Source organism: Hippoglossus stenolepis, chromosome 22 (assembly GCF_022539355.2).
Source record: "Hippoglossus stenolepis isolate QCI-W04-F060 chromosome 22, HSTE1.2, whole genome shotgun sequence".
NCBI lineage: Eukaryota > Metazoa > Chordata > Actinopteri > Pleuronectiformes > Pleuronectidae > Hippoglossus > Hippoglossus stenolepis.
In genome coordinates, this window is record NC_061504.1 from 6,827,649 (window position 1) to 6,840,284 (window position 12,636).

The 12,636-nt window shown below is 42.3% G+C and overlaps 1 protein-coding gene across 1 annotated transcript in view; it reads left to right on the top strand.

Annotated features, from left to right (window-relative positions):
• The first annotated feature begins 353 nt into the window (after nucleotides 1-353).
• Nucleotides 354-12,636, top strand: part of LOC118101622 (copine-8) — a 76,202-nt gene continuing 63,919 nt past the window's right edge. Inside the window, exon 1 of the mRNA XM_035147536.2 lies at nucleotides 354-546. Coding sequence (XP_035003427.1) covers nucleotides 449-546 — 98 coding nt within the window. The 5' untranslated portion in view covers nucleotides 354-448. The remainder of the gene's footprint in view (nucleotides 547-12,636) is intronic.

Sequence of the window (12,636 nt, forward strand, 5' to 3'; positions counted from 1 at the left end):
ACACACACACACACACACACACACACGCAAATACTTTTCATGACGAAATGTATTCCATTTTCTCTTGATGATTGTATCATTGTCGCCACTTCCATGCCAGTAAATGTGAGCGTAAATGAAGTGAACAGAAGTCAGCTGAAGTGAATTTACACAGACAGAAAGAGAGGGGGGGATGAGATGGGAAGGAAGAGAGAGAGAGAGAGAGACACACACACACACACACACACACACACACAGAGGAGGAGAAAGATAAATGACATCACATCTCTCTCTCTCTCTCTCTCTCTCTCTCGCACCTTTGCTCCACTTCTCGTCGGGGAGGCGCACACACACTTTCTCCTCCTCTTCCTCCTCCTCCTTCTTTTTCGTCGCTCGTATAAAGCCGCTGGACTGCACAGGGGGAGAAAACCCGGAGGAGAAGCATTGTTTTCCTTTTTTTTTTGACAGGATGAACAACAGTTTCTTAAACATGGCGTCGATAGGCGACTTCGACCCGCTCAACGCGTCTATCCCTGCCACCAAAGTTGAAATCACGGTGTCCTGCAGGTAGGCGAACGTGTCTCTCTTTCACCTGTGTGTGTATCGTAATCTTCAGACCAGGGGTTTACTGGAAATACACCGAGCCGTACACGCAGCTGGAAGTTCCGCCTGTTCACTTCCAACTCCGTCCAAGTTTCTGTTTCACCGACCAAACTGTCGCGTTATCGCTACTTATTCTCAAATACGCAGAGAAACCGTCAAATGCTGTCGTGCTGTCAAAACTATTTATGAATGACAACATGTACACATGACTGTTACAGGAAAGAATGTACTTCTTCTGAGGATATTTTCTCAGTGCTGTAACAATCAAAATGTCAACACAAACTTGGTTACGAGTACCGAAGCTGCTTTAGCTTTTTTTGCTTATGTTAGCTACACGTTTAAGGAGATGCCCGTAGAAAACCAAATACATACATAAAGTATGATAATAATGTAAATAAATGCACAGCTGGATATGTGATCATGAGCATTGTATGGAATATAGCACAGTGGGATAGAGCTTTATTGTGTCCCTGAAGTGGACGAAGGATGCTAAAGAGCTAAGTTGTTAAACATTGTTATGGCATAGACTGTTTATAAACATTGAAGACATGACAGCTGCAGAAGTGAAGCCAAAAGTGTCTCCATTGCCCCCTGGTGGCTGGCTGCAATATAGGTCATAAACCTATTCTCCTCCATCGCCCCCTGGTGGGTGGCTGCAGTATAGGTCATAAACCCTATCGCCTTCATCGCCCCCTAGTGGCTGGCTTCACTAAAGATCATAAACCCTGTATCCTCCATGTTAGTGAATGGGACCCTAGACTGTATGTAAAGATGGATGACATGGCAGGTACTCCAAAGTTACACCTAAAGTGTCTCCATCGCCTCCTAGTGACTGGCTTCAGTATGGGTCATAAAACCTCCCTCCTCCGTGTCAGTGGATGGGTGGGGATCTTCAACTGCAAATAAAGATGGACGACATGGCAGCTACCCAAAATTGGAATCAAAAGAGGTTCAAAAAGTGTCTTGATCGCCCCCTGGTGGCTGGCTGCAGTATAAATCATAAACCATAATTTGCCAAATCGCTATAATTCCAGGTAGGTCTTACCACATTGATTTATATACAACTGCTAATTTGTATTGTAAATTTGGTTTTGATTTGTTATTTGATGCTATTAAAATTGGGTGAAAAGTTATGATTGACAGCTGACACTGACTTGCAATAACAGTGGGGTTTCATTCCCCCCGATTCTGCACAGACTTTGGCTCCAAAAGATGTCATCACAGCAAGATGACAGCATTCGTACGTTGGAAATTTTGTCCTTAGTAGTGGGATCAAGTTAAGATGTGTCATCCATCATTGTGTGCCATTGCAGTGCGCGACTGATGATGCTGTTGTTGTTGTCGTTGGTGTCCCCCCCTGTCAAAAGAGGCAATCATTTTTGCATGAATGCATTAAAAACATGTCTAGTGTACCAAGGAGTTGTGTTGTGTTAGGGTGCATCTGTGTGTGTGCAAGTATCATGATGTGATAGAAACAGACAGGGAAAGGCTGGGGACCAGGCTGGAGTGTATTTAACCCCCTTTGAAGGGGGTCTTCCCCTCTCATTCAGGGGGGGGATTTTGTTCTCTGCGTATGAGCAGGGGAGAGAAATGTAGAGAATGTGGTATTTTTCCTGCCACACTGGTGACCCACAGGCTGTATTCTTCACAGGTTCAGCCACATGTTTTGAGAAGATAATCTTATAAATGTGTTGCCTCCATCAAATGAAAGAGGTCATATTTTACACAAGCTCTCTGTGACGTCTTTTACCATGACTGTTGCCTTTAATACACCTGTAAATGTTCAGAATGGACAACACTCAAAACCATGTGAAAATAATGTTTTTTCTCATAAACACTTGGCATTGTGTCACATCCCTGAGGCTGCACTGTCATGGTAAAATAGGTTACGGTGTTTGTGGTAAGCAGTGATATCATCAACAGTGTTATATTTCTACAGGCTTTAAAAACATGCTCCAATAAGCTGAGGATTGGTGACACTCAGTATGAAGAGTATGTGCGCTCCTTTGTTTACATGAACTTCTATTTGAATTGTGCAGTGTGTGTGTGTGTGTGTGTGTGTGTGTGTGTGTGTGTGTGTGTGTGTGTGCGTGCGTGTATATCTGTGTTATTCAAATGTAGAACAGAAAAAGCCGTAAAAGTTTCCTGAATCTAGAATTTTTTTCCCGGGTGTTGCCATGCTGTCAGTGCATTGTTGTGTTGGGCTGTTTTGATGAAAACATGAATCTCAAACAATACTGATCAGTAACTAATTCCACTGAGGGAGTTTTAGCAGTGTACAAAATGCTATCTCTTACACCTTAACTGGAATTGAACATAAATTCACATAAATAAACATTCAACATAAATCTATCTATCCTTTTAATCTCCTTTACTGTGATTCTACTGGCAAACTAGGTCCTATCACAGAAGTCAGTCACGTGATTTTGATTAAAGTTTAACACAGGAAACAGTGCATGTTGGCACTGCTTTTATTTGGCCTGATTGTGACGCAGTTCAAAGATAAACTTTATGTCTTTATGTGATGTAGATGCCTTTCCTGCTCGAGTCCCTCAGATACTGCGGTTGCTGTGTTTCCAGTAGATTACAGCTTCATCTCCTTAGTAACATAGTGCTCATGTCATCTTCCAGTAGAATATATGAACATGCTCAGGAAAGTTTGCTAATGTCTGAGTCACCCAGCTCCTCAGACTCCCCCAGTGGCCGAGTGTCTTTTGTGGGTGGTTGCCCTCCCACCTTCAACTTGAGGGAGAGCGGGAATGCCATGGTTACGGGTAGGTATGTGTTTGTGTGCACTTACTGTACGCGTTTGTGAGGTTTTAGCATATAGGCTGTGTGTATCTTTATATATGCACTATGTAAGTGGACACAATGGGCAGTGCACAATATCACCATGGTTACTACTTTTTTAGGTTTCCCCTCTGTGCATGTGTGTAGGGGGGTGTTAAAGTGCGAAAATTAACTGAGTAGACAATGGCCTGAGAGTGAGCAATGTTTTGATATGTGCGTTGTGGCTGCAATGATTGTTGCTGTCATTCACAATTGATCGAGGATGACAGAGAGAGGGAGCTTGGATAAAAATCCATCTTCACAGGTCAGGTAGCGGAGTCCAGATTCGAGTGTTGGAGTCTATCAAATTGAAATGAGTGTAAAAATCTGCAGTGATGAGTTGATTTGGCTTATTTCCAATGCAAATCAGTGTTCTTGAAACACTTAGAGTGTGCGTTCTGGGTTTTAAGATGTTTCCACCTGTTAGGGGAAAAACTGTAACAGGCAATTTGCGAACAAGTGACACATAATCATCTCTCGTGTTCACACTTATTAATTATTTTTAAGACACTGAATGACTTATCATGATGGAGAGCAAAGAAGGCGAGAAAAGAGAAAGTTCGAAAGCCTTTGAGCAGGCGCTCTCAGTCCGCATAGCTCCTCCTGTGTAATTGTTGTGTAGTATGTGGTGATAAAATCGTTGTAGAAATATTGACAGATCCTGTGAGCCCGCATCTGCAGCTTATTGTGATAATGCCCTGATGCTAGGAAGTAAGAGTTGGGCTCGGACTCAGCAGTTAGCTGGAGACATTTTGCTGATTGATGGGGGAGCCTGCGGAATCAGCTTGGATCGATAACGCTACTCAGCTCTGCCCACTGCGTTGCACAAAAGCACACATGCACCAAAGTATGTTCACACATACTGTATGGTGCCGGGGCTACATATATGAATGAGTGTACACATAAGCCATTCCTCACCTGAACTCAGTCACAGAAGGATAAATTACTCCCTGATGCTCTTTAGCGTCACCACCTACATGTTGGAGCAAGGAGACTCTGTGGTGAATGGCCCCAAGTCCAAATATTCTATTATGGCCATTGATCGGGCCAGCACACAGGCTGTTACCTGTTATTTCACACTCACACACACACACACACACACACACACACACACACACACACACACACACACACACACACACACACACACACACACACACACACACATATACATTCTTACAGTGATTTTTCCATCACACACCGCTTGCACAGCCGACAGGGGCAATTAGGGGTTCAGTGTCTTGCCCAAGTACATTTTGGAATACAGACCAGAGACTGCAGGAGTCTTGGATCAAACCATGCCTTCTGTGCCTTCTGGTTAGTGGATGACCCTCACTACCTCCTGAGCAACAGCAACCCACAACTGTAGACGGTCCTTATTTTCTTTATTTTCCACATGAGTAGAGCAATGCTTCTCGATCTGATTACCTTTTGGTGTTGTTCCCAAACCTGAGATATTGAATAGACACTACAATCAATACTTTTCATATCACCGTGATGTTCTTCATTTTGAAATCAGCTTTACACAGTTTGCAGCTAACGGTCTTCTTGGAAGACTTAATTGTGAAGTGTTCGCACACTTTTAACGACTTGCCGCCGCTCTATCATTAGCGGCATTCTTCTCCAGAGGAGACCTCACGTGAGCCACGCAAGGCACGGGATTGGCTGGTTTACTGCCCCAACCTCAGGAGACGCTGCTGCAGTGTGTGCCCAGCATTATATAAGACCCGACTAATTGCCAACTATTTTTGTAATTGATTAAATCGATTAGTTGTTGCAGCCTTGGTTCCAGCATCTTAAAGGAGACATATAATGCTTTTTCAGTTTTTCCCTGTCCTCCAGTGTGTTATTTATAATGTGATCTGCAAAGTTACAGAAAACACTGCTCATTAGATGGATCGTCTGTTGTCCCGCCGGTACTTCCACATCATTGTAATCTCATGTGACATCATTATGCCCCACATTTCCATCATGTATGTCTAGCATCTAATCTGTAAAATTATGAACCTGAATGTGAGCATAATATACCTTCTTTAAAGCTGGCACTTTTTTCCTTTTTCGTACCTTTACAGTATGATCACCTTCTTTCTCGTCTGGAAAATCTACATTTGTTGTTATTTCCTGATGTTTTACTTTACTTTTGGTCCGTGCCGTGTTTTCTTTCAGTCTGACGTGAGTAGAAGTAATCAGAGCACATTTTTTCATATTTAAAGGAATGTTAAAGTGCCCCATGCTGGACAATATATTATGCCTCTGTTTATAATTTGGGTTGCTGTTACAACACACACACACACACACACACACACACACACACACACACACACACACACACACACACACACACACACACACACACACACACACACACACACACACACACACACACACACACAACCAAGCAACATGTCACTAAAAGTTGTTGTCTTTGGTGGATTACTCTGACTTTTTCCTACCAGCTTGATAGAAAAGTCCGAAATAACACATGCACACACGAAACCAGCCTGCCTGGGAGAGATGAGGAAGGGACGGGCTTCTGAGTAGGACCTAAACTGTTTTTTTTTCTCCAGAGTTTTTGTCTCTCGCTCCACACTCTGTTTCTTGCGATGCATCGCAGCACTGTCAGCAAACATCGAGACTATTGACAGCAATAATTCCCACGCTCCCTCTTGTGTCTACCTTCTCTGTGCTGTCGAGCCATGACGAGAATAAAAACAGAAGTCTCGGCCTAGTTTTCCCTGTTGCCACAACATGTGCCGGCTTCGTCATGCATCTAATATCGTGCGTTGCAAAGATTTCCTGACTGACTTCAGTAAAGGCTGGTTTTGAAATATGAAAGGAAGCTAAATTTGAAAACAAGGTCATATTTGTTCAGGCCTGAAGGCTGGGACACGCGACTGCCCTGATCCTAATAGGTTCACTCAAAAATATGTCATCACATCAGCTTCAAACCACAAGTGGTCCTGTATTTGTTATTTTCTTATCAAGTCAAATACCTGTTGCGTAAGAGAAGTTTAGGCCTGTATTTTTTGGCAATTGCATTTTTTTCCTTAAAATTGATTGTTGATATTTGTGGATGTGTTGTGAGCACATTGCATGATGTGGATATAATCTACAGTACAAAGTCTAAAGTCAGTGATTGGAGGCTTCCCCACACAGCCTGTCGTCACAATCAGCTGGCTGTTGGCAGACTAGGTCATCACATGCTTGTCATGGTTTTAAAGAGGTCCATTGTATGCTGTCTCCTAGTGGAAAACCTGGCCTTTGTCTAATTTTGAATGGGCTCACTTGGCAGCATGATAGTCTGTGTTGGCAGGCGCATACTGACAGTGTGAAGCTGGAAAACTCCCATTGAGTTCAAATCGTAGTGTGCTTGTAACCTCTCGTTCCACTCTCTCTTCATTTGTCTAAGTGCTGGTGTTGAGCGCAGCAGGACTACACGCACAGGGATGAAACTGTTAACACCACGTTGTCATTTGCATTAGATAGCCTCCTACCAGTTCTATTAGTTCTTCAAAAATCCATATTTTATGTCAGCCATTTGGATGAAAACCTGACTTAGCCCAGCTAGTTTCAAAGCTGCTCATGTAATCATTTTTAAACCTGGATGCTGAATGTGATTAATTATGTATTAGGACAGAAAAGCAGCAGTGATCTATGACCGGACAACGAGCTTGTTTTGGCCTCTGCCACCCCTGCAGCCATTCTATCACTTGTCCGGTCTGATTTACTAATGTTTACCCAGAGAATAGTCAGTTGTTCATGTTGCCAACACAAACAGCAGCACAGTCCGTCATTTACAACATCGTGTTTTTCATTCTGTCGTCTTTGGTATGTTCGTGAATTACCATTGTGGTATTTCTACATAGATTTCTTTGCTAAAGGAATTTGTTCCGATGACAATCTCAATGCTCTTTAAGCACAGTTATACGTCTAAAAAACAACGGAATTGCCTTAAGCCAGTGCTCAGTGTAGGTTTGATGGAATACTTTTGATACGAGGTTGCCGAAAAACAATATATTTATCGTTTCTTTTACTGTAAATCTTTCACCATAACTCCAGATTACACACAGGCACGTGTTCCTTAAATAGTGGAAAAGTGAAGTAAATTAAATTAAGGTGACTTGTTTTTTTGATTGTTGCACAAAACAATATTGAAACCAATTTTAATCAATCAGCTTTTGGATTGATTTTGGTGAGGAGAAGATGTAGGATAGAGTTGATGGACTATTGAGCCCTCAGTCCTCAATCATTTTAGCCCTCCTCAAACATATTGATATTCGAGATATACTATGAATTGCAGCCTCCTCTAGAGCAGTGTACTGTACATGCAATCACTGGAACACACCCTAAAAACCACTGCAACTACCAAATGTAAGACTTCATATGAAAACATTTGGTGGATTTGGTGGAATCTCAGCCTGAGGAGCAGATAGTGGGAGGACACTTCAGGTTATTGGGCCACTGCCAAGAAAAGGATAAAAAGTAGGTTGGATAAATATAGGTTGTGTAAGGTTGGATCTTAGGAAAACAGAGACTTTGGACTATTGAAATGAGATATTACTATTATTTGGACTTCAGGCCCCTGCTGTTGGAACATAATCTCTGAGAAAAAAATGATAAATGTTCAGGTTGAAAAGTGATGTTATCCATGCTTGTTTTATTGATACTAGTTTATTAGAATCCATCGTTGACTCCATGAGACACTGCTAGCAGCAAGTATTTCATTTCAAGGAATTTTAAGTGACTCTCAAAAGATCACATGCTCTAGATTGCATCCAGTGGACTTCACACCATTGATTTTTACCAATTCACATTTTAAATCTTGCTATTTATTAATCCTGCCATTTCTCTCATTAAAACAGTGACAGCAGATCTTTCATCAAACACCCTCATATTTTTGCTCCGAGTGAACCACTTACCCTGCAACCCCGTCCTTTAAAATTACAAGTCATGACCAAGCTGCTATCTATTTTCGGGTTGCTCACTCTTTTCCGTCTACGGGGAGTGATTGCGTTGACCTTTTTGGTCCCGTGGAGCTAACATAATGGTCCTCTTATTGAAGACACCGCTGACAACCGTCACTTTGAAGGGAAGACGGGGTCGCCTGCTGCGCGCTGGTTCAATGCCAGCCAAAAGCACAAAAGGGATGTGTTTGCGTGTGCGCAGTGACACGACGGCTAATAACTTTTCCTGTGTGTTTACACATGGTTGTGAACAGCAGGGGGTGCAAATGATTTTGGATGACAACACACTGGTGCTGGCAATCAGGGAGACAAAGCTATATTGAAAGAAAAACCCTTTCTGAGCTTGGATTGATGCCTTTGTCTTGTCCGTGGTACACTAGCTCTGTTCATGAGTGTGTTGTTGGCTTTTGTGTATCTGTGAAAGGTTGTGTGTTGGAGGTCCTGTTCTGTAATCAGGTTTGGGCTTCTTCTAGTCAGGTCAGTAAAGATTAATGCGCTGGGAGGAAATTACTATTGACCTCCTTCCTTCTGTTGTTCATTCGCTGCGGGTGTTTTTTCTACATAAGTTACCAGACAGTATGTGCACTGTGAGTCTCTGTGTGTTTAATTGCACACTAGACACACTTTGAGAACACACACACACAAACCACACACTGATACAATGCCTACACTCCATACATCAAGTTGGATAGCTGCAGGGAGAAAATAGATTGATAAAGATCTGGTGAAGAGGGAGAGCATGTCATTGGCAAAGGTCAAGGGCTATGTGTCCACTAACATACACACACAACGCAACAGTGAGTTATGTACTACCACATTCAGATATAGTAAGTAGTGGGGTAATAGGTAATGCCATTGGCCTTACTCTCAAGGTTGGACAGCTGTGGAGTTATTTTAAAATGCAGGTGATAAAACATGGACTCAAGGACACAGACACACAAATACGAATGCCTTTCACATCAGCAACTTAACCTGAGCAGAGTGAGTGTGATAGTTGCAAATAATAAACTGTAACATTACTGTATTTGTTTAAGGACAGTCACCGAGTGTGGGAGCTAGAGGTGTAGTTGTGAATTTGTGTGGTATGTGTGGTATTTCTGCATAGCTTTGTCTGTCAGAGGAATTTGTTTAGATGACAATCTCACCTGTCTGCACGCACAGCCGTACACTTGTGTCGTATACCTATCCTTTTCCTTTAAAAATGATCATATATCCCATTATATTAATCAAGGCACTATGTGCGACAGATACAGAGTGTATGTTCATTGCTCCGATTTTACTCAATGACAAGGAAGGTGTGCCAACCTGTTTTTATTCTCTCATGTGCATGCTGCAGCTTTCATGGTGACAAAATCATAGGCATGGCTACATATACAAATGCCGTTGCCCACAGACACACACACACACACACACACACACACACACACACACACACACACACACACACACACAGACACACACACAAACAACTGACTCCACTGCTCACATCTCTCTCGTCCTCTCTCGCTGACATGCAGACAGCCACACACGCTTACACACACACACGCAAACAGTGTGATCAAACAAATGTTTAAACTCAGACTTGGTAAAGACAACAGAATTTGTAAACTTAGCAATGTATGGAGAGCCGGAGGAGATGGTGGGACGCGCTCGGTTTGGCTTGATTCGGTTGGCAGTCCGCAGTCTCAGAAGATAGAGACACAGAGAGGAATAGTAAATTGACAAGCTGTTAAAAAACTGTAAAAAAAAATAAGCTTTATTATGTAAGTATGAAAAGAGCCAAAATGAACAGTGTAAACAGACCTAGTGGAGCTGTGCATGGCTCCTTGGGTGGCTGCCCTGGGCTTGGTGGCGCTATGGCCGGGCTGTGCGCACTCTGTCACGGACAGCTCCACTGTCCCGGGTCCATGCCCCTGCAGCGACGAATACCACTTGTGTAGGCTACAGCGTAGGTTCTGTGTCGTTATATAAAACAGTATATAAAGTATAAAGTATAAAATCTGGCTCCACTTGCAAGGTGCTGAAAATGAGGTCACAAGTAGGGATATCATCAACACCATCTATGAATAATAAATTTATATTCAATCATATCTGCTAATGGTAATCACTGCATGTACGTTTTTTTCATTAATTATTTCTATTTGTAGAAAATGTTCTCATTAGATCACAGACCTTTGCCAAGCAGGTACATTCATAAGTTATATCTGGTTAAAATTATAAGTTATGTTGTTATCAAATAAATACAAAAGTGTAGGAGACATCAGATAACTGCATAGCGTTTAAAAATGTCAATAGCACTATAACACTTTTTTACAATTATCAATGTTATGAATGTTTATGTCATTGTCAAAACACACCTACATGTATGAAAATGTTCAAACAAGCCTTTAAAAGAACATTTACTTCAGAGATCCGATTTCATGTTTTTTTTTGTACATATTTTAATAAATATATTTAGACGTATTGGATTTGTAGTGTGAGAAATGATCTCATCAGAGCGGGTGGTTCTTTAGAGTTATTTTTAAAATATTCCTGTAAAATAAATAAGCACTGAGACTGTTTGACCTCTCTGGGTCAAACAGGCGTTAAAAGCTATGCTCAATGGACCATCGCTGAACGTGCCGGAGCCCCAGTAGCAAATTAAATCATCAATAGGTGCAAAGATGTACAACAGAAAGCCCTGGAGAGCAATTCAAGTGAAGGACTGCATGAGGGCTGACACATACAGACCAATACAGTACATAATCCTCACGGCATGCGCACACATGCATTTAAAGCCATCACTTAAGCATTCACTTACACTCGCAGGTAGTCGTGCCGCTGCACCTCCCATCAGTCAGGCAGCTGATGACATTTTCTGCATGAGACACACACACACACACACACACACACACACACACACACACACACACACACACACACACACACACACTCACACACACAGTAGATTGCATCCTCGGGGATATAAAGTCGTAATAATACAATTCAAAACATTCCTGCTAAATTCTATATATACACAATACACAATTTTTTTTTTTTACATGTTGGGTGTAATATGTGGACAGAAAATTTACTGTATCTGATTATGATTTTTCCTGTTTCCACTTTCACAAAAGAAAGACTACAGCACCGAGCTCTCAGATTGTCATTACAACACAGATTTAGACTGTTTGACGAGCAAGATTACTTGACATACAGTAAATCACCCCAACAGCTGTATTTACAGCCAGGGATGCAGCCTCCCTCCCTCCTTGTCTCCCTCTGTTTCTCATTTAAAAGCCCCTAGCCTCACCCTGCACAAGCATGCCTCTAACATGAGCAAACGCACTCTCGACATCCTGTTGGTAACATCGTCCAAAGGCCACAGCGCACTCATAATGCAGGAAAAAGAAAGATATGGAGGTTAACGCTGTATGAAGGGAGTCAGAGAGGGAGAGAAATAAAAATACCCCCTGTCTTCATCCCTCTCTCCCTCCCTCCGTCTCTCCCTCATCCTCTTGCCCTGTTGTCGCCCATGGTAGCTCTGAGAAGCCTCATCACAACAGTTATACAAACATGCATGAGTGCTTACACACTCGCGCTGTCTGTCAGTCTGTAACAGTTATTCACAGAGACAGGCATGGGCAGACACAATCGCAAACCAACCATACGCACAGACACACACAGACACACTTTCACGACTTGAGAAACATCTGAGCATGTCCGATTTTTCTCATGTTCAGTGTGTAAAACTGCGAAGACTTGGCTTTTGTGAGTACTGAGCAGTTGCAGGCAGGGTGTGTGTCTGTGTCTGTGTCTTTGTCTGTATGTATGTGTCTGTGTGTGTGTTGATGCAGGAAACTAGGCGAGGTTGACTAGACTGCACTGAAAGCGGTGACAAAGGCAATTAAGGTAAAATGCCACTGGCACAGATGTTTGGCTGTGTGTTGCCCATGACTGATGTGTATTTTGTTGCACATGTCTGTGTATAAATGGATAGTGGCATGGCATATTTTATCGTGTGTGTGTGTACTGAGATGTTCTCTTGGCTCTTCCAGCCCTTGTCAAGAAGAATTAGGGCAGCCCTCTTAGAGAAGCACAGAGCGAATACAAGCTGCTGATGCTCCCCTTCAGTATGTGTAAGTGTGTGTGAGAGACTGGGGTATGTGTGGGAGCATGAGCTTTTCATCATGCTCTGTTGCAAATTAACAAAACTGAATAGATCAGTAAAATTGAAGAGGAAAAGGTGTGATGAGATAAAAAAAACACATGCACAAAGAGA